Below are 19,142 nucleotides of genomic sequence, written 5' to 3'. Positions count from 1 at the left end.
TTTCTGGTCTGGAGGATCTTTCTCCTGCTTTGCTCTGTCTACAGTGAAGTTTGAGTCTGGCGTGTGTGCTGAGTCTGTAGGCAGGGCGTATGCCCCCTTTGTGTCCAGCTTCTCCATCTGTATGGTGACAACTGTCCGCGAGGTGAGTCAGTCGACCTCTTGTGGGGTGCCTTGCCTTGTCTGTATGTGATTTTCATCCCATGACCAAAACCTTTCATTCAGCAGCTGAGTCTCTGGGGTGTTGGAGGAGAATGTACTGCCACTGAAGAGTTCTTTGAGTTTCGCTTGGTAGAGGAGCAGATATTTAAGGTTCGCAGCTCTTAGTATTTATCTAACTCCATGAAAGGTCTTTCGAAGCTGTTGTGCATGTTTGGTGTAGCTGGAAATGTAAGAATGAGGAACGATGCATGTACTGTTGCACATTGACACATGCCTTAGTTTGAATGGTGTCTCTGTCCTTGTCGTTTAGCATTTGTGCAATGATTGTATTTGGAGTGACCCCTGGAGGTGGGACTGGGGATCCATGAAATCAACCATGCATCCAAGAATTGTTCTAAATGTGTTCCCTCTGCTCCCTTGGGGGTCGACACTAGGCGGATGTTGTTAAGATGAGCTCTATCCTATGCGTCCTCCACCCACTCGCCCAGGAGTTTTGGAAGATGTTGCAAGTCTCATTACCGTTGTCTGCTGTTCCTTGACTGCATATTTAAATACCAAGACTTTTTCTTCCACCCCAGTTACTCTGTCAGTTTTTACAAATATTGACGCAGCTGGACTAAATCTGCTCCAAAGTCCTCAATTTTGTCTGGTGGGGTATGGTCTGTAGCCTGTAGGATCCCTGTCAAGTTAGAAGCTTATGTAGCTCCTCCCCTGCAACTCCTATTCCTCACTCCTTCAGGTGCCTGCGTCATGGCTAAAGGGGATTTTGCAGGTTCATCAATTTTGGCCTGGTGCTTGGTCTATGCTGCTTAATCCTTAGTAATTGTATGTTGCTCTCCTCCTCTCATGGCTTCGGTTTCTACAGGTTGATGGGGCAAGGATCTCTGCTTCCCTCCACAGCAGCCCCAAATGCTGACTTTGAGGTTGATTGCAGCACGGGTGAGAGCTGTATTTTACCTCTTAGTCCACACCTCATCCAGGACTGCTACTCTCACCATTATTCACAGGGTTTCTCATCACAGATCGACTGGCTTCACCTATGCTGGGTGTTCTGGATGGATTAGGTTGCAAAAGAGGTTGATGCTGAAGAATTTTGACTGGGTCTCTAGAAACCAGCAACTGCCATTCTAGGCCTCTAGCCACACCCCAGCATCCTTCTAGATGCCATCAAAAAGAATTCTGCATAGTTCACAAGGAATCCAAGATTGAACAGGATACAAACTATCAGACCTATGATAGACTCCACTACTTTCTATTAAGATGCTCACAAAAGACCATCATAAGGTATCCACCAAGGCCAAAATGTTGGTATAGATCCTGTACTGGTTATGATAGTTTTCCACCATGATTCAATTGAATTTTGCTTTGTGTTTCTTTAGGAGCGAAAGGTGAAGGCAAATGTGCTCCACGTTTACTGAACACAGCCATTTGGCATTCTCTCCAGCTTCCGGTGTTGCAGGGATTCTGCAGAAATACAGAATTACGCGCAGGAATATGGGACCTTGGTGTATAGTCTTCTTACCACCTTAGTACCCACGAGCCCAGGAACCAACTAGCTATAGTGTCTCACTTGCTCTCCTATTCTCTCACAGAGAAACGCATGATTAGACACTCCAGAACACAACACGCCCAGATCTCTCGGGAATCGCGGTAACAAGACACACCCTTTCGCTCGCACTCTTGTACTTGTCCACAATAAGATCTGACAGACACAAAACAGTTTAAAATATTTATTTTAACTAACGTGCCCTAACATGCAGTGTAAGTGCTACAACAAGCAGGAAAATACATAGTACAAATACAGTCAGCATAGCAGCTAGTCCATATATCATGAAGGGAGATTTCATCATAAAAAGACAATGGAGAAAAGACTATAATGCCTAACCTCCCTGCACTTGCTAAGAAGAAGGAATATTGTTTAATAGAAGATCTCTGGGCTTTGTCAGCTGACCCCATACCTTAGCATATAGATGGTAGATCTACATCATAGGTGCTGTCTCTCTCTTCTCCCAGGAAAGGTCCCTCTCAGAGTGTGTGTGCCACCTATTCGTTCCCCCCCCCCCTAAAAACCAAAGTACGTTGTCCAAACAGCTACATTGATATGTTTTGTCTAAGGGCTAAGGTCTGGCCAGAACAAAATAACATGGGGCATTGTTGTTCGACCTTGCACATAATGTTCAGTCAAAATCCCAGGAACATTCAGAGAGTGAACACAGCGATGAGTCCCCAAGTGAAAGCAGTCATTGAAATTATTGCAAAAATAAAGACGTGTAGTAACATGCGCAAAAGCAGCAGGCAAGCTGCAACGTGCTCATGCTAGGTTAGTGAAAGCAACAATGTCCCTATGGGCCACGTGACAGCAGTATCTGAGTAAGCATTTTGAGCTTCTGCATGGGTAGCAACTGATTCAGATCATACAGTTCCAGAATAGGACAAAGTCTTCGACTTTTTTCCTTATGAGCAAATATTAGAAGTTATAAGCTCTTTCCACCCCCTCAGAGGACCGGGCAAGTTCTATTGATGCTACATTGTAGAGCGTCTCAAATTGCAGAGGTTCTTGAGCTGCCACCTGGTGGTGTGGTAGCCTGGATGGAGGCAGCTGGGGCAATCATAGAGTGTAACTATTGGATACTACCAAAAGAACCCACTCAGTGTGCTATTTGGGAGCAGTAAGGTAAACCCACTCAATAGTGTGTTAATTGGGCCTCTTGAAAAGTGCCAAGGATGGAGGTGGGTCCCTGTGAAACGCATTGGAACCTATTGGCTGTTGAAATGTAGAGCAAAGTCTTGGTTAGTGTCCTGACGCTCTGCCTCTTGTACTGTACAACAGAGCCTGAGAAAGAGGAACCAACTCCTGAAGGCAGCTCTCCAATGCTTGGAGAAAATGGAGGATATGGGCTTGGAGGATTTCAAAGGCTTGCCTGGATGGATGAAGGTTGTGGTCAGCTAGTACAGCTTAAATGGTACCCTGTGACTTGGCCATGAATGTACTTGGCCATGAATGTCACTAACGTAATCCTGGAGGATTTATTTTGGAGAGGGCCAGAGTCGGGTCTTCTCATCAAGTGGACGTTTATTTTCTTTATAATATAATTTTATTGATTTTTCACATAGTACATAACCTAGTGATCCCTGCAGTTGAAGCCCCACCTCACTCACTTTACACAAAAAAAGTCTCAATCCTTTCATATTTAATATAGTAAAGTGAGGAGTGAACCACCACGTACTGTATAGATCTATTTCATTCCACTGGCAGACCCTTTGGCCCCCTTGCTCTGTATGATCCATAAGTACCTCCTACCCTACCATGAATACTTCTATGCTCTTGCCATTCAGAGGACCAAATCTTAGCATGTTTTTGTGGGCAACCATTGGATTGCAGTCAAGTAATCTTTAGTCTGGATTCATAAACCGCCTATTCTAAGAGCATACAATGGTTCAGTACTTTAGCCTATCTTTCCACGGACAGGTATGACTCATAACCCCTGTTCCCAGGCAATATCCCTTTCTGCCACTAACCGCCTCATGTCGAGGATGCATTTCATTTTTATTAGAACTCCGCTCTTCAGTAACTTGTAATAATGTGTGCTTGGGTTCAGGATCTAACGGCCAACCCAACACCCCTCCCAATATCTTCAGCACCCTACATCAAAAAGTGATGGTCTGGGCAGGGCCAAATGGTAGAAGAAATCTCCCTCTGCTATCCCGCACCCAATGCAGTCAGAGGAGGGTATCTTTCCAAAGTGGCATAGTTTTGAGGGAGCGATAAAAATTGTGTGCAGAATCCGCAGTTGAATCACTCGGAATTGCATGGTGATAGCAGTCCTCCTAGGGGTCATTCGGGCATCTTGCCACTCTGGCACTTTATTTGAAAGACCACCAACATCTCTTTCCCATGCCAGCCGTAGGTGTCTAATGTATCGGATGAGCTATTCCATGGTAAGTGGACATTTTATCACCTCCGGGCCAAAAGGCTTGAGGTCTGAAGACTTTAACCAGTCTTGCTAGCACCTGGAAAGGCCACCGCTGTTCAGGAAGAGACCTCTGGGTAGCTGCATCTTTTTCCCATGGGGTAGAGCTATATGGCTTCTTTGAGTTTTGAAAGCTTTATGCTTTCACATAGGCAAAGTGTTGCTGCTTCAAATCTCCTGAGGCAGCTTGAGGACCTAGATCTTGATGGCCAAAGCAGTGGGGATGCCATTTCAGAATAGATTTTTTTGTAGTTGCACTTGCATAACGAGTGACACCCATGATGAAGCGCCAACGCGCATTGACATTCACCACTGCGGGTTTCTCGATGAGCCGAGCCTCATCAGCCTTTGCCAGCTAGTGTTGTAGCTCTTGGAAGGTGTTGATCTTTTCTGCTAATGGGAATCTCTGTCCAGGCTGCTCCTTGCCCTTCCCACAAAGTGATACCTCTTTCATATAGGCCATGGGATGGTGCACATTGCCCTCCTCCATCCCCAGTGGTCCTGCAGGAGTAGCTGCAAAAGTATCTGAAGCTGACAGGCGAGTGAAAATCATCACACTGGAAGTATTCCGAAAGACCACTGAGCTAAGGATGAAGGATAACTTGGAGGAAAGGCCTTTGCTTACATCTGGTCAAGCTAAGATGGCCACTGCAACTCTAAATCCTGCTGCTCTTGACTAATGGGGCATGTCTGACTGCCCACAATGTAGTCGAACTCCTATAAACAACAGACATACAGGGAAGAGTTTAAAAGTGATTAAGTGCAGAGGAGATGAACTCTTGCTATCCAATAGACCCTGAAGAGCCTTGAGCCTTGGATTGTGCCATTGTGAGGTCCTCCACCAAGATTTGGTGTGGCAGGGAAAGTTGCAGACTACTGGGTTCTGTGGGCACCTGTTTAGACCTCCAAATGAGATGTTGCTGGTGGCTGATCTGTGGGGATGACCACTCAGTGGGGGAAAGTGCCTCATGCTGCTTTTGCTTCTTACTGTGCCTCTTTTGTTTTACGAAAGACTGGATGAAAAGCAGGGGGAGGCAAGCTCCTCCTTGCAATGAGGCTTACCAAAAGAGCTGTTAAAGCAGATGTCTTTGAAGGGGTTTTCACTCCTGGGTGGTTGACACCCCTGTCATGTTCCTGGACCTCTAAGTTCAACTGAAATAGGTGCTTAGATGCCAGTAGAGGCAAGATAGTTGTGCAACAGAACACCTTCGCCTTTGAAAGGGATACCTTTGTTACTTGTGTATTTGCTAGTCAGAGTAACAACCACACAGGAATAGGAGGGCTGCTGGATAGTGCGTTACTAACTCTCTGGCAGGAAGCGTATTCTGGGCTGTACCTGTTGGCCAAAACCATATGCTCCTCTCCTGACACTTCTTTGTGGAGATGAAATCCTGTGCTCTCCTGTGTGATTGATGCAGTCTCTGGATGCAAGTCCAGTGGTTCTGGAGGTACTGTCAATGAGTGCCAGCACTAAGGCCATCATTATGAGTGGCGTCGTAAATGGGCCAGGTTTTCTCAAACCCCAGAGTTTCGGTTCCGAGAGTACTGGTAACTCCAGGTTTGTAAAAAAAAAAAAAAAAACAGCACATTACAAGTTGGTCCATGAAGATCCACTAGGAAATGAGGAATTAGTGGGTAATTCAAATTACCATCCATCTCAACTAAGGACTTTTAATGGAGTGAAGTAATAAGTGTAGGTATGCACCAGATGATTTTTTTCCAGTCAAAAGGTAAAGATGATACAGGGTCAGCAGCTTCTGACAGTCATGCACAAGGTAAAAAGCTGTTTCACTGCATAAAAAGGTAGGGGACGGAGCTGAGAGGAGTAGTTTAGGTATGGAGAGACCGCAGCATAAAAATCGGAGATAAACCAGTCAAGACATTTACTGAAAGTCAGAGAAGCAGGTTCCAATTTTTACTGCTAGGCAAACAACTGGCTGAATGTGATACGATAGCTGGTGCCTGGTACCGGACGTCTAAGGCTCTGTTTACAAAAGGTTTCTGGTTCAATTACCTGCTGGCATGCAACTCTACTCCTATTATGAGAATGGGAAAGAGACCGGATGTAAGAGAGCAGTGCACTTTAATCTGAAAGAGGAAACCCTACTTATTTTAGGTGGTTCCTTGAGGGTATGAATGTTTGGGAACGGTTTGTCACATTGGCAAGAAAAATGTGAGGCTGGTGGGCTTGGCATTGTGCTCCAAGCGATGAAACACCATTCCAAGTAATGGGACCTTTGAATAAGCACAGTAGAGATATGCCATTTTCTGGAAGTGATACTCTTTAAAATACTGTTTGTTCCAATCTATGCCTTTATTCAGTTTTAAATTTGAAGTCTATATTCCTGAATTGAATAAATGTATATGCAGTATGTCTTATTGCAGTTTGTGGGATGCACTGATGGAGTCCTTCTTACTTTGCCTTTCCATTTTTCAGTTTAATATTTTTAAGCCCAACTATTGAGTTCCTTCAATTCTGGGACGTGCTTTGGATTGTGGGAATCACCGATTTCGTCCTCAAATTCAGCTTTATGGGCTTCAAGTGCCTCGTCCTGTTGGTGCCTTCTTTTGTGATGTCTTACAAGTCCAAGGTAAGAGCATTGACATGCACGTCGTGTGGGAAAGTGTCAATTAATAATTTGTATTCAACGACTGGAAATCTGGTATGGTTCAGCATTGTTTTTAAATCTGCAATTCTATGTTGAGCATTATTGCACCAAGTAGTTTTTTGCATTCACTTTGGTGCATGTGTTCTTGCACACCTCAGTGTACTAGTGAGCTGCCAGTTCCATAGTGTAGTACAGTAGCAGTGTCCTCAGAGCACAAGTAGGACTTCAACACAAAAAGGTTCCCAAATTAAATGAGAAAGGTCACACTAGGTAAGTGATTACTAATATGGGGAGGGGTGCATATATTCACACTAGGTAGTTGATTACTAATATGGGGAGGAGTGAATGTATTCACACTATGTAGGTGATTACTAATATGAGGAGGAGTGAATGTATTTAATGTTGCTGCGAACCAAATCGCGTTTGCCTGCCCCTCTGCGCTTGCTCCGAATGGAGAAGGGAAATGTTTTGGACCCTTATTGGAGGTTAAAGAAACACAAGCCAAGTGCTAAGAGAACTTATTAAATATTACAAAACACAAAGCAACCAGAAGTTACAATAATATATATCCTTCTTTGCTACAAATGTGTACACCGTTTTCAAACATTTACAAGGCAGTGTAACTAAATTCTGCAGACAACTTTGCCTTTGATGCAATGATCTATGAAATCGGTGTAACTGTCGACGTTTCGGTCTACAACTGTTTGCATCCACTAGCACATCTTCAGGACTTTTTTTAAAATAAAATACAGATGAATGACCCCTGTATAGACACGGAACAAAACAATAATTACTGTGTAATCTTAAAACTTATTCTAATAAAGAATTTCACCCATGTGAAAAGAAATGAAAATGAAATGTGTTTGGAAAGACAGATGGAAGTTTCCATAGAGAAGACTCTACCCTTCTCGTGACAAAATCATTACATAAAGCTACGTAAAAGGAGCAAGTCAAAGGAAGTCATTTTGAGAAAACTTTATTTATACCACTTACTTCAACAATATTGGAAGTAATTATTTGTATTGGAATACAAACCGGTATGTAGTGGCACAGAGGCCTACAACTTATCCAGAAAGCAAGGCTACAGGATAAAAAACCAAATGTATGTTCAATAGAAAGTGGGAACAACTACCTGATAACCAACTCTCTGTACGGAGTACATCATAAAATTAGCAATTATATATTTGCTTAATCTTGTATCTCCACATTTAGAAGGACAAGATCTATTCATGATTCAATGGAAAGTGAAAACACCCACACTAATTCCAACCCTCTCTATAGGGTACATTTTAAGATGGACTGATTTCCCAAAATAAGGGAAAACATGAAGAGTTGTCTATTTACTCAATCTTAGATCTTCATACTTTGAATGACACGATGTATTCATGATTACATATCTCTGAATTGAATTTTCTACAACTTGTCCAACAGTATCGGGCTTATGGCATCTAACCTAGTCTAACGGAACCAATGTTCTATTTATGTATATTACATTTTTTGAAAAAAGACAAAATCAAACATATTTTAATAGGTGTGACCGTCCCTTATTAGATCACCAGAGGAGCGATCATATATCTTAACAGAGACACCTTCAGAGTTGCATGAGGTGGACCGTTATATTCTCAACTAAGAAAAAGAATTGATATTCTCAAGGAATGCTAGGTTTAATTAAATAAAATACTTTTTCAGTCCTCTTTAACCTTTCCTTCTCAACTGACCAGTGAGAAGATCGTATATTTCTATCCAACTCTCGCCTCCAGAAAATATATGAAGTAACAAGTAGAGAGAGACATTGAGTAGTGAGTTCTGTGATCCTCTTTATATATTGCCAATTGTGGTCGAAAAATGGATATAATAAAGACAATTCGCTATCTTAATCAAGGATTGTAAACCTAATTTCACACACTTGTGATCATATATATATTCAAAACAGAACGGTAACAGGTCTTACTTTAGTATTGCTTCACCAGAAGACCTTCCACTCGCAAGTTGCTTAAAGCTAAATCAATCTAGAAACAAAACAGAGATAAATCCTTGGAAGCTGTTGCAATGTTCAAATATCTGAGGTTTTTAACCATAAATCAACAGCGACCAACCATTTCCAATCAACATTTTCAATAATCATTCCCAAGGGTATTGTCGGCACTTGCATGTCTCTGTAACTTGAACCGTTCATAAGGTGATTATAAAATGGGTCCTCTATTGAAGACCTATTTGCTTATAGTTGTTTAAGTTGCTATATGCGGTCTCCCAGGTCTTGTTTTAGAGCACCCCAGACATTAAAAGTTTCTAAGGGCATGGATTGCGGATGGCAGTAAGTGAACCCGCAATAGTAGGAAAAGAGACCTAGGCCTCGAGTTGGGGTTGTATTCTTTTATTAAAAAACGTGTAAAACTGTTTATCTTCATAAACTAGACATGGTAATCACTCACTTGCTGATCATTGTTTCATGGATTGAAGAAAGAGTAAAACAAAGAAGCAGCTATAGCAGGTGTTTGAGATGCGTTTAACAGGTGACAAACAATTTACTGAGAATAAAACATCTTTGACCCAGATTCTCAAGACTAAGGTGACCTTGCTTGATAAAAGTACCAAACCCTAACGATAGTCGTAAGCTTCTCTCCTTTTGGATGGCGGTGCAAACTGACCATCACAATTGGTCGGGCTAATATTTTGTCAAAATGTAGCTTGTCAGCTGTGCAGACCAAATGAATTAACACATAATGTGCATGTATGCCAAGTATATAAGGTAATGTGGGTGAAATATTTAAAATCCCAGCTTATGAAAGATGGGCTATACACTGCTTCATCTGCTTTCAAAGATTTATTCAACCAAAGGGGATGTTGGACGGAGTGTTGAACATTGCAAGCACTTAACCCCAGTCAACTGATCTGGGTTTAATCCATCATCATTCTTTAGCTCGCTCTCCCACCCCAGTTCAGACAAGGCCATATGCAAATCAGTCTGACCTTGTGCCTCATGGGAACAGTCCAGCCCGAACTGCCAAGTCCGGTCTTCCCTGGACCGGAAACAAGCATCCTGGGACCGGTTTCTGGCTAATCAGCCGTCATCAGCCAGGTTAGCTTGAATCCAGTGTCAAGCTATCCTGGGTGACGAGGGGTGAAACCCCGAAACCGGTCCTAGGATGCTTGTTTCCAGTCCAGGGAGGACCTGGCTTGGCATTTCGGGCTGGACTGTTCCCATGAGGCACAGGGTCAAGACTGATTTGAATATGGCTGGGTTCAGATTGGAATGGCATGGTGAGCTAAACAACGATGGATTTAGGCCCATATCTCTGTACTGGGGTGAATGTATGACATTGTTCTGCATTCTGTCCATCAACTGTTGTTTTTGCATTCAAAGATTTACTGTCACGATTACCCTATTTTTCAATGCTAGTAAACAATAACTGAATAGTTTATTGTTTTTAGTCACTTTGATTGTAATACTCGTTATTTATTTTAATTTTTTTTTAGTGTCCTCATATCACCAATGTTTGCAAATCCGAGCCTTGATACTCGACCTGTTCCGCCCTCAGGCCACTTGCAATTAAACATCTGGCCCTGCTAATCCAGTCCTTCCAGTTTCCTGGTTACTGGTTTCACGCTGGTGTAATCCTAGGATGTCGCCTTTGCTGTTCCAGACCAACTCAGGAAATCGTCCCAAATCAAATTGCAAGGGTCCCCCCTCGACACCAGTATCCATTTTGCATATAGTTCTAACTGCCTGGTGCCAGTCAACACCCTGAGGGGGGAGAGGATCTGTCCATCTCTTACAGATCTCTCTCCTGGCTGTAAGCATCATATATAAAAGGAGATCCCTCCTGATTGCTGATAAGGACTGACTAGAACGATCCTCCAACCCCATGAGTACCAATGTTGGGCTCATTGTAATATTCAGCTGAAAAATATCAACAAATTTCTCGATAGTCTGCCAATGTTCTTGGAGTTTTGGGCACTCATATGTAGGTCATCGGCTCTTAGCATGCCACATCTGCAACATCTTGGGATCGGTTCTAGTACAAACGTAGCTACTTTCTGAGGGGACCAGTAGAGCCTATTGATTGTGAAGAAAGAATTCCTTTTCAAATTGGCGGGTTTAACCACCTTATAAAGTATTTTTAAAGAAAGTTGCAAAATTGTTTGTGGTTCCGTCATCTAACTCTTTCCCAAATCGCATATGGTGCTTTTAGCTTCTGATCTTTGGTTTCTAACAAAGTCCAGTACCAATCAGCGACTTCCTTTTTCCTGGGGGCCTCATTCTGTAGTTTTGATTCAGATTCCCACATCCTGGCAATCTCTTGTCCTTTGGCCACCACCCCAAATGACAGCTGCAGGTACTTGAATCTTGAGAGGGAATCCCCCGTTTTTGCTACCAGCACTTCCCAGGGCATCATACCCGGCACCGCCGGGAGATCGACCCCCCCCCCCCCCCCAGGCTTCAATTCCCAGCCTCCTTAATGAGAGACTTAACCGATCTTGAAGGCACTCGGGCATACCTGGTGTGTCCAGAATTGGGGAAAAATCCGAGAAATAGCCCATATCATCTTCCTTACTCCCAGCCAAAGAGTAAGTGCTGCCTTTAGACTCTTCAACCTAACTTTTTTAAAGAACTTCCTTGCCCTGAACTGATAGAGAAAACCATTAGAGCCCCACTCCCTTACCATCTCTTCGAACAGGCCTCCCCATGTCAGAGACTCAGGTTCACCAAGAAAGATTCTACAAAGGAAAGCGGGGTCGCCAAGACAGAGGGGTTTTGCAAAGTATCAAAACAGGCAAATCTCCATTTAAAAAAAATAAACGCTGAAGAAATAAATAAAAAGTAAACTACCATACCAATCAAAATAACACCTCGCTTAAGTCATTTTTTCGCGTTTTACCCAGTATGCAGAGGGGAAGGTCGGAAGAAGTGAACACTGTTAAAAGTGCGGGAATGGAGGCACCTAATATAGATCTCAATGTTATTGAGAGTGGTAAGAGCAGAGCCTCCCACCAAAATGGGACGAGTGAGCCCGGAATAGACTCCGGAAAAGCCCAAATTAATATAGTTCAGTTCCCACTAGCAACAGGTTTGAAGCTCTGGCAGTGATGGATTCATCATAGGAGGTTGAAGACCCCCATAAAAGGAAGGATGAGATTGGCGAAAGAGGAGAGGGGACCCCGGGGAATGCAGACGTCTTACTGGCAAGTGTGCTATTGGGGCTAAAAAACGAAATCAAGAATCGTTTTGACGTTTTCGAGGCCAACCAGGTTGGCATACAAGCTTCATGCTCTGAGTTAACACAAAAATTGGACGAGGTTACCCTCTGTGCTAAGATCTTGTAAAATGAGGTGGGATCAACCAAACAAGATGTGACAATCTCTGAGATCTTTAAGTTGGCTAAGCAAATTCAAAGCCTAAGGGATGATCTTGAGAGATTGGAGAACCACTCACGTAGGAATAGCTTAAGATTCTTGAATATTCCACAAGCGGAAGAGGGTACGGATATGAAGGCCTTTATTATTAACATACTCCGAAATACAGTTCTTAAGGATAATAATGACATAAACCTCAAGCAAGAAATCCAAAGAGCACATGGGGAGCCCTTCTGCCGCAACCCCCAAAGGGTCAAACCCAGGAAGATCCTGGTGAATTTTCTCTCTTACACTGTCAAAGGAGCGATTCTCAGCGGGGCCCTAAAAGATAGGCCGTCTACAGTTGAGGGATATTCTGTAACAATCACTTCAGACATCTGCAAATTCACGGTACAGGGGCAATGGGAGCTAGGAAACGGGATGGAGGAACTACGGAAGCTGAGGGCCTAGGTCCAATTAAAATTTCCATAATGTGGGATAAACAAATGCATAATTATCGCTCAGTTGAAGATGTTGATGCATTAATTGATACTATAAAAAAGAAGGAATTCGCCAAATGATAAGCAGTCGACTATAGACCGGTTGAGTCAAGAGTTTGGAAAATGCAACCCGGGTTGTTTGAAGTGCGGCAAATATGTTTTCTTTTACTTCTCTTTTTCCTTGACATATCCCCAATGGTTAGCCCATCAGGCATTTTAATGCCTACCAAGATAGGGAGGGTTCCCCAGGGCAGTACTAGAGGGGTGGAGTGGGATGGTGGGGATGGTGATGGTGCATGGGTGGGGAGCAGTGGGGTTAAAATAAAAAAATTATAAGTCCCCGTTATCGCTTAGTCAAATGTGGAGCAGGGGGTGGGAATTAGAGAGGGGGGATGATGGCTAATCTAGATATCCTCACATGGAATTTTAATGGTCTCCGGTCAGGATCTAGGCAGAGGGTGGTGCTGAGGTATCTAGAAGAAAGCCAGGTGCATATTATGGTGTTACAGGAGACTCATCTGGTGGCAAGTGAGAGTAAGGAATTATTCCGTAGGTATGGTTGGGTCCAAAATCTTTTAGACTCCGATCAAGTACAATGATGTTAGGTGGGTAGCGCTTCTTATAAGGAGGGGTGCTGGGATTGAGCTTAAGTTTTCTACTAGGGATAGCTCCGGTAGATGGGTCTTAGTCGGTATGAAATGGGCAGATTGTGAATTTCTGTGTCACCTTTTATGGCCGTAATGAGGACTACCCACAGCATATTGTAGATTTGAAGCGAAGGTTAGTGGAGGCTACAGTCCCATTGATTTTGGGTGGGGATTTTAATATTCTGTTGGACCCCTTTCTTGATTGTTCCACACGAAGGTAGAGTGCCCGGTGCCTAGAACGAGACGGGCTCTTAAAAATATGATGCAAGATCTAGGGCTTGTAGATGTTTGGAGACATCTGGGAGGACAGTCAAGAGGCTATACTTACCATAGTAAAAAATATCGTCACTATTCCAGATTGGATTACTTTTTGGTTGAAATAGGTTTAGCGGCAAACATTAAAAAGATCCAACACCATCCAGCTCACATTTCAGATCATTCAGCTGTCACAATGACACTACAGGTCCCAGGAACTAAGGCCAATATAAGGTGGACATTAAAACGTGCTCTCCTCTTAGATGAGGATGTGGTGCTCGCTCTAAAAAAGGCTACATCAGAGTACTTTTTGATTAATAAAGGCACCGCTACCCCTGGAGTAGAGTGGAATGTTTAAAGCATGCATCCGGGGGCTATTAAAAAGTATTGGCTGTACTAAGAGAAGAGAGGCCAAAACTAGCAGGAATGGAAAGAGAAGTGAGTATTCTTGAGGTATTTCTTTCTAACTTTGTTTTCATGTAGCTCTGCCATTGGGGAAGTATATGCAAGTTATTTTATTTTGTAATTTACAAATGGAAACTGGTATGTGTTTGGCAGAAACGTCTAAAAAACACTTCGTAATTCCTGTTTACTTTTATTGGGAACTGCAATGTCTAACAAAAAGAATGTGTGTGCTTTGAAGTACTCAGCATGGTACATACATCGGTCTCCTCTCCTGGCTCTCTACATCCTCCGCACAAAATCAACATCTACTGCTCTTTGTGTACCAGTGTTTCCTAGACCATCTTCAGTAAGATTCATAGGAAACGAGGACTCCTGCTGTGCGTCTCTGGATTGTTGCTCTAACACAGGAATACCATAAGTTGAGGAAAATTCCTCAAATGCTTTTATTCATCCATGACTGTTGAATTGAACTACTAGCTTGGAGATTTCATCCTCAGACAACAATTGATTTCACAAAACATTGCTGCTCTGGTTTATCCTTTTTGCACAGAATGCCTTATCTGGGCTGCGCAATCAGCCTGCGGTCTGAAATCCTAACAACTTCTCGAAGGCACCTGTGGACACCTGACCTGGAGAGTGCATGAAGGTTCAAAATTTGAGCTTAAACGATCAGGTTAATGGTTAGTGTCCGATCTCAAGACTGCTAGTTGCAGATGTTTTGAGTCTGTAATAGGCTTGACCCTTAATATGGAATTCAGTTCACCTGACAACCTGCTATCTTTTTTTACATAAGTGCCCTTAACCTGCCCTTATAGCACTTCATATTTATTAGCACATAATACTGTCCCCTTCAGGTGTTGTCTGGTTATCACCTTGCCTATTATATCGGAAGAAATGACTTCACAGTAGAACCTGTGAGGTCACAGTATGAAAGGTATCCTAGTTCTTAGAAAAACATTTTCACCAGATCTGGAGTGGCAGTAATAATGATGCAGAGTTTGCAGCAGTATTTAAAAGAAACCTCAGCACTATGTTAGAGACAGACATTTTATGGCTGTTTTTCATATTTTTCCCGCTCCAGTTTGTTTTTATATACATTTATTACAAGATTGGGTTACATTTTCAGCAAGATAATGTGTTGAAAGAGATTCTTCAAGTCCCTCGCTGCAGCCAGCTGGTTGTCACCTTTAACTGTTCGCAGGTAGGAACCATAGAAGTAGGTTTGCATGTGTGGTGACTGAGGTGTAATCACTTCTTTGGGGAATAATTTGATTGCAGACCTGAAGCCAGTAATGTATTATAAAATTTGGTACTGCGTGGTGCCTTACACTAGTAAGACCTTGATAGATGTTATGCACATCTTTTGATTTGCTTGCGCATGAAGACTATTTGGCATATTTGCCTATCCATTTCATTGCTGACTTTTAAAATGACAGATGTTAAAGGTCTTCAGCTGGTAACCTAGGTTCATGAAAGAGAGGGTAACGTCATCTTTATCTTCCACGCAGAAAGTGTCCGTAGATCAATCCTGTACAACAGCTCAAATCAAACTTTATTGTTTTAAGTTAATAAAAACCATCGCAAATCTACATAAAAGCACATAAAGTCTTGATGTAATGTAGTGCATAATTACTAATGGTTTCATAAAGTTCTAGACACAACATGGTCCGACAAGTCCAGATTGGTTACTGAAACTTGAGCCATCTGGCATCATGTTAATTATTTCGTAATAATATTGTATTGTAACATAACTGATGGTAGAGAAATAAGTCCTCACACTGTCATATTGTGATTAAGGTGACTCCCATAAAATCACCAACATTCATATCGAATGTAAGACTACTTCGTGAAATAGTGGTCCCATCGGGGTCCCATCCTGCTTATTTTTTTAAATGAAAAGTTGGACCATCTAGCTTCCTATTTATAAAGTGCCGTAGGATTGTTGACATCTCGACCACTTAGAGGTGTAATCTTCTTCTGTAAAGTCCTATGGTGCTATTAAACTTTTAAATCATCTAAGTTTGTTAGAGGATTTTCATTCAAATACCTCAAGTATTGAAATTTGCTACCTGAAATCAATACTTCATTTACATACTTTTTTTGCATATAAACCAGGAATTTAATCAATGTACAGTTAATCTGAAGGTCAGATGGTTAAGTGCCATAGGATTAATAACATCTAGACCACTAAGAGGTATAATTGTCTGTAAAGTGCCACTGTGCCGGTGAACCTATAAATCCTCTAAGCTTGTTAGCAGGTTGGATTCAAGCACCCTGGATATTAACATTTATTTCCAGTAATAAAATACTTCCTTTAAATAATTTTTCATATAAAACCAGGAATTTCATCAATTTATAGTTATTCTGAGGCTCAGATGGATTAAGGCCTTTTATTATGGCCATCCCGATGCCCCTGTCGTTAAAAATGTTTTTCAATCTTAAAATATGAGCGTTCTTTAAAAGTGGACATATGCAAACCTGGTGGATGATGTCTTCCTTCACGACGCCACATAGCCTGCATGACTTTGGGCCGTTATGTGTCCTTGATGGCTGGTCGGTTAAGGATAGCAGAACACAAAATCGGATGGCCATCAGCTTTCTTTTTAGGTACACTAAGTATGTTGTGGTTAGATATGCTGCTGGCTTCGGGTTTTTGTAACACCATGCAGACGTGTGTGGCTAGTTAGTGTATGTTTGTCATTTATATTTTTGCAGCTTTGTTTATTACGTGGTAAAAGGCAAAGTGAGGTATGTACAAGTTCCATAGGTCCATTGTGTCTGTTTCTTCCAGCGATGACCATCTGTATTTACTGTAAATGGAGTGAGGGTCCTTTTCCAAAGCCTGCCACAGGGTATTAACTAGTGAACCTCTTTGGTTTGACCGTATTTTGTACCATGGTTTGATGATGGAGTAGCTTTTCCTATGGTTTGTTGCATGAGTCCGAATTCGAAGCTTGTGTGGGTGAAGCATTCTGCGGCAGACCAAAAACTCACTTATACATGTTTGGTTGCAATTTAACCTGGATCCAGGCGTCTTTACCATGCATAACAGCACCTGCGCATGTCATAGTTGAGAATAGTTTAGCCGCAATAACTGCCAATAGTGGCTTGAAAGAGGAACCGTTCAGCTTATTGGGGAGAGCACAAAAAGCATAGGTCAGTGCATTTCCTTTCTTCACAAGCAGGGTAACGCACAGGAATAGGATAGAGAAGGCAAAGCCATCCTAATGTGACCAAACTGGGAACAGAACCAGTAATGAACAAACACACTGGGTGACCACTATGGCTGTACACAGTTTAGACTCATAACTTCCTACAGCATCAGGGAATGTCGGACTCTGTGCAGATTACTGTTACGGATAGTCACCCTGCAAACGCCATAGAAAGGAGACTGAAGAAGTGATTCCATATCTGGACCTTGAAGAACAAACAAAGATTATACACTCTGAGTCCTTATGGTTCCAGCAGGAAACCGTGTTGAATCCTAGGAAAATAGAAATGTCACACTGTTAAAGTAAAGACACTTAAGACTACATGTTATACAAGAGAACGGATGGGGCAGAAATTGCTTCCTTGAAACCAGGAGCCAAGCCTGTACAAACGGAATGCACTTAAACCAGTTAGGACAAAATAGCACACATACCAGACACGAGCTCAGGGAAGTGCACAGAGCAGGCACTAGAAAGGAGCATAAGAGCTGTAGCAATTAGTCAGGAGCAGGACATTCAAGATAAAACTGGAGAACAAACAGGCAAGTCCAGTACACGGATTCTAGGAACTTTATTAAACAAGAGACTGGAACTTCAAGGGAACTAGAGCCAGCAAAAGAAACACAGAGAACCGGCACAAAGGAATAGTAGCTATGAGACTCGGGGAAGGGGGGGATACAAGAGCTATGACCAACAGAAGGAATAAGCAAAGGGAAATAATAGCAGGAACAGAAGGAACACACAAGAAACAATTAGAAGAGAAGCAGCCCTAGTGCTGCACCTGACTGAGACAAAAGACAGAAAAGGAAGAAAGCAATATGCAAGCAAGGCTGAAAGAAAATGTGTAGCTATTTGCACAGGAACGGACATAGCCTCTGGATGAAGCAATGCAGGAATTGGTTAGGAAAACGTGCAACAAGATTTCTGGTACACAGAAGGTCAAACTTCAATGCAAGGAGCTTCAGTCTGTGGCAGCTTCTAAACGGTTCCAGGGAGCAGCAAGCGCAGGTCGGATTCACACGATTGGGGAGCACAAGATTAGTCAACAGTGTTTTGCTATTCCAAGCTCTTACAAGTCCTGGAGGAGATAATTCAGTGCTCAGGTATAGCAAGACTAATCCCATCGAAAGAAATGCACAGTGTATGCTGGGTCTCTGAGTTTTCAGTGTCCAAAACTGAAATGAGGGAAGACATGGCTTGGCAGTTCGGGCTGGACTGTTCCCATGAGGCGCAGGGTCAGACTGATTTGCATATGGCCATGTCTGAACTGGGGTGGCGGAGTGAGCTAAATAATGATGATGGATAAAACCCAGATCAGTTGACTGGGGGTGAGTGCTTGCAATGTTCAACACTCCGTCCATCATCCCCTTTGGTTTTGCAATATCCTGAATACAGAATGTCTCGAAGAGACAGCGCAAGTGCTGCATAGGCGAGATCTAAAAAGGCTTTGGCTGAGCCATCCGAGGCACGCGGGGCACTTGTATCACACGGGTCTACATTGCACCCATGGCAAATGGTGTGACATGGAGAAGGTTTCAGAAGTGCGGGAAGCTGCATGCCTCAGGCGCAGGGGTGGAAAAGACATTTCCGTACCACAAGCACATTTGATGACGTTGACAAAGTGCAACTAGTCTAGCCCCCTCATGGCATGTGATGTCACACTGGGCAGAAAAGTCAACCTCTTCAGGCAGAGCAATGCGCGGGTATCACAATCAGGAATATACAACTTCCTCTTTCACACGACCTGACAAAACATTTAAAAAAAATAATAATAATTCATTCCCCTGTTGGGCTTTTTTTTTTATTTATTTGACTCTTCCCCACCCCCTTGACCACCCCTAAGCTCCCCTGCGAAATCGATGTTTATTCATTTATTTTTTAGTGATATGCTAATAATTACAACCGACGAGAGGGTCGAACCCTGTTCCCCAAGCTCCAAAGTCTTCATCTTTAGATGTTAAGCCACCTCCTCAGTTATCTGTTATCTGTTTCCCTCACCCAAGTCACCCTGACACCATGCATCCACCCTTAGCCCTTTCCTTAGCCCCTTCCT

General features: G+C 42.7%; 1 protein-coding gene across 1 annotated transcript in view; it reads left to right on the top strand.

The window, feature by feature from the left end:
- Positions 1-19,142, top strand: part of RNFT1 (ring finger protein, transmembrane 1) — a 192,284-nt gene that overhangs the window by 126,724 nt on the left and 46,418 nt on the right. The window contains exon 5 of the mRNA XM_085649415.1: positions 6,568-6,721. Coding sequence (XP_085505541.1) covers positions 6,568-6,721 — 154 coding nt within the window. The remainder of the gene's footprint in view (positions 1-6,567; positions 6,722-19,142) is intronic.

This window comes from Triturus cristatus, chromosome 3_2 (genome assembly GCF_964204655.1).
Source record: "Triturus cristatus chromosome 3_2, aTriCri1.1, whole genome shotgun sequence".
Taxonomy (NCBI): domain Eukaryota; kingdom Metazoa; phylum Chordata; class Amphibia; order Caudata; family Salamandridae; genus Triturus; species Triturus cristatus.
Note: the sequence above shows the minus strand (reverse complement) of the source record. Positions and strands in the feature narration are given on the sequence as shown.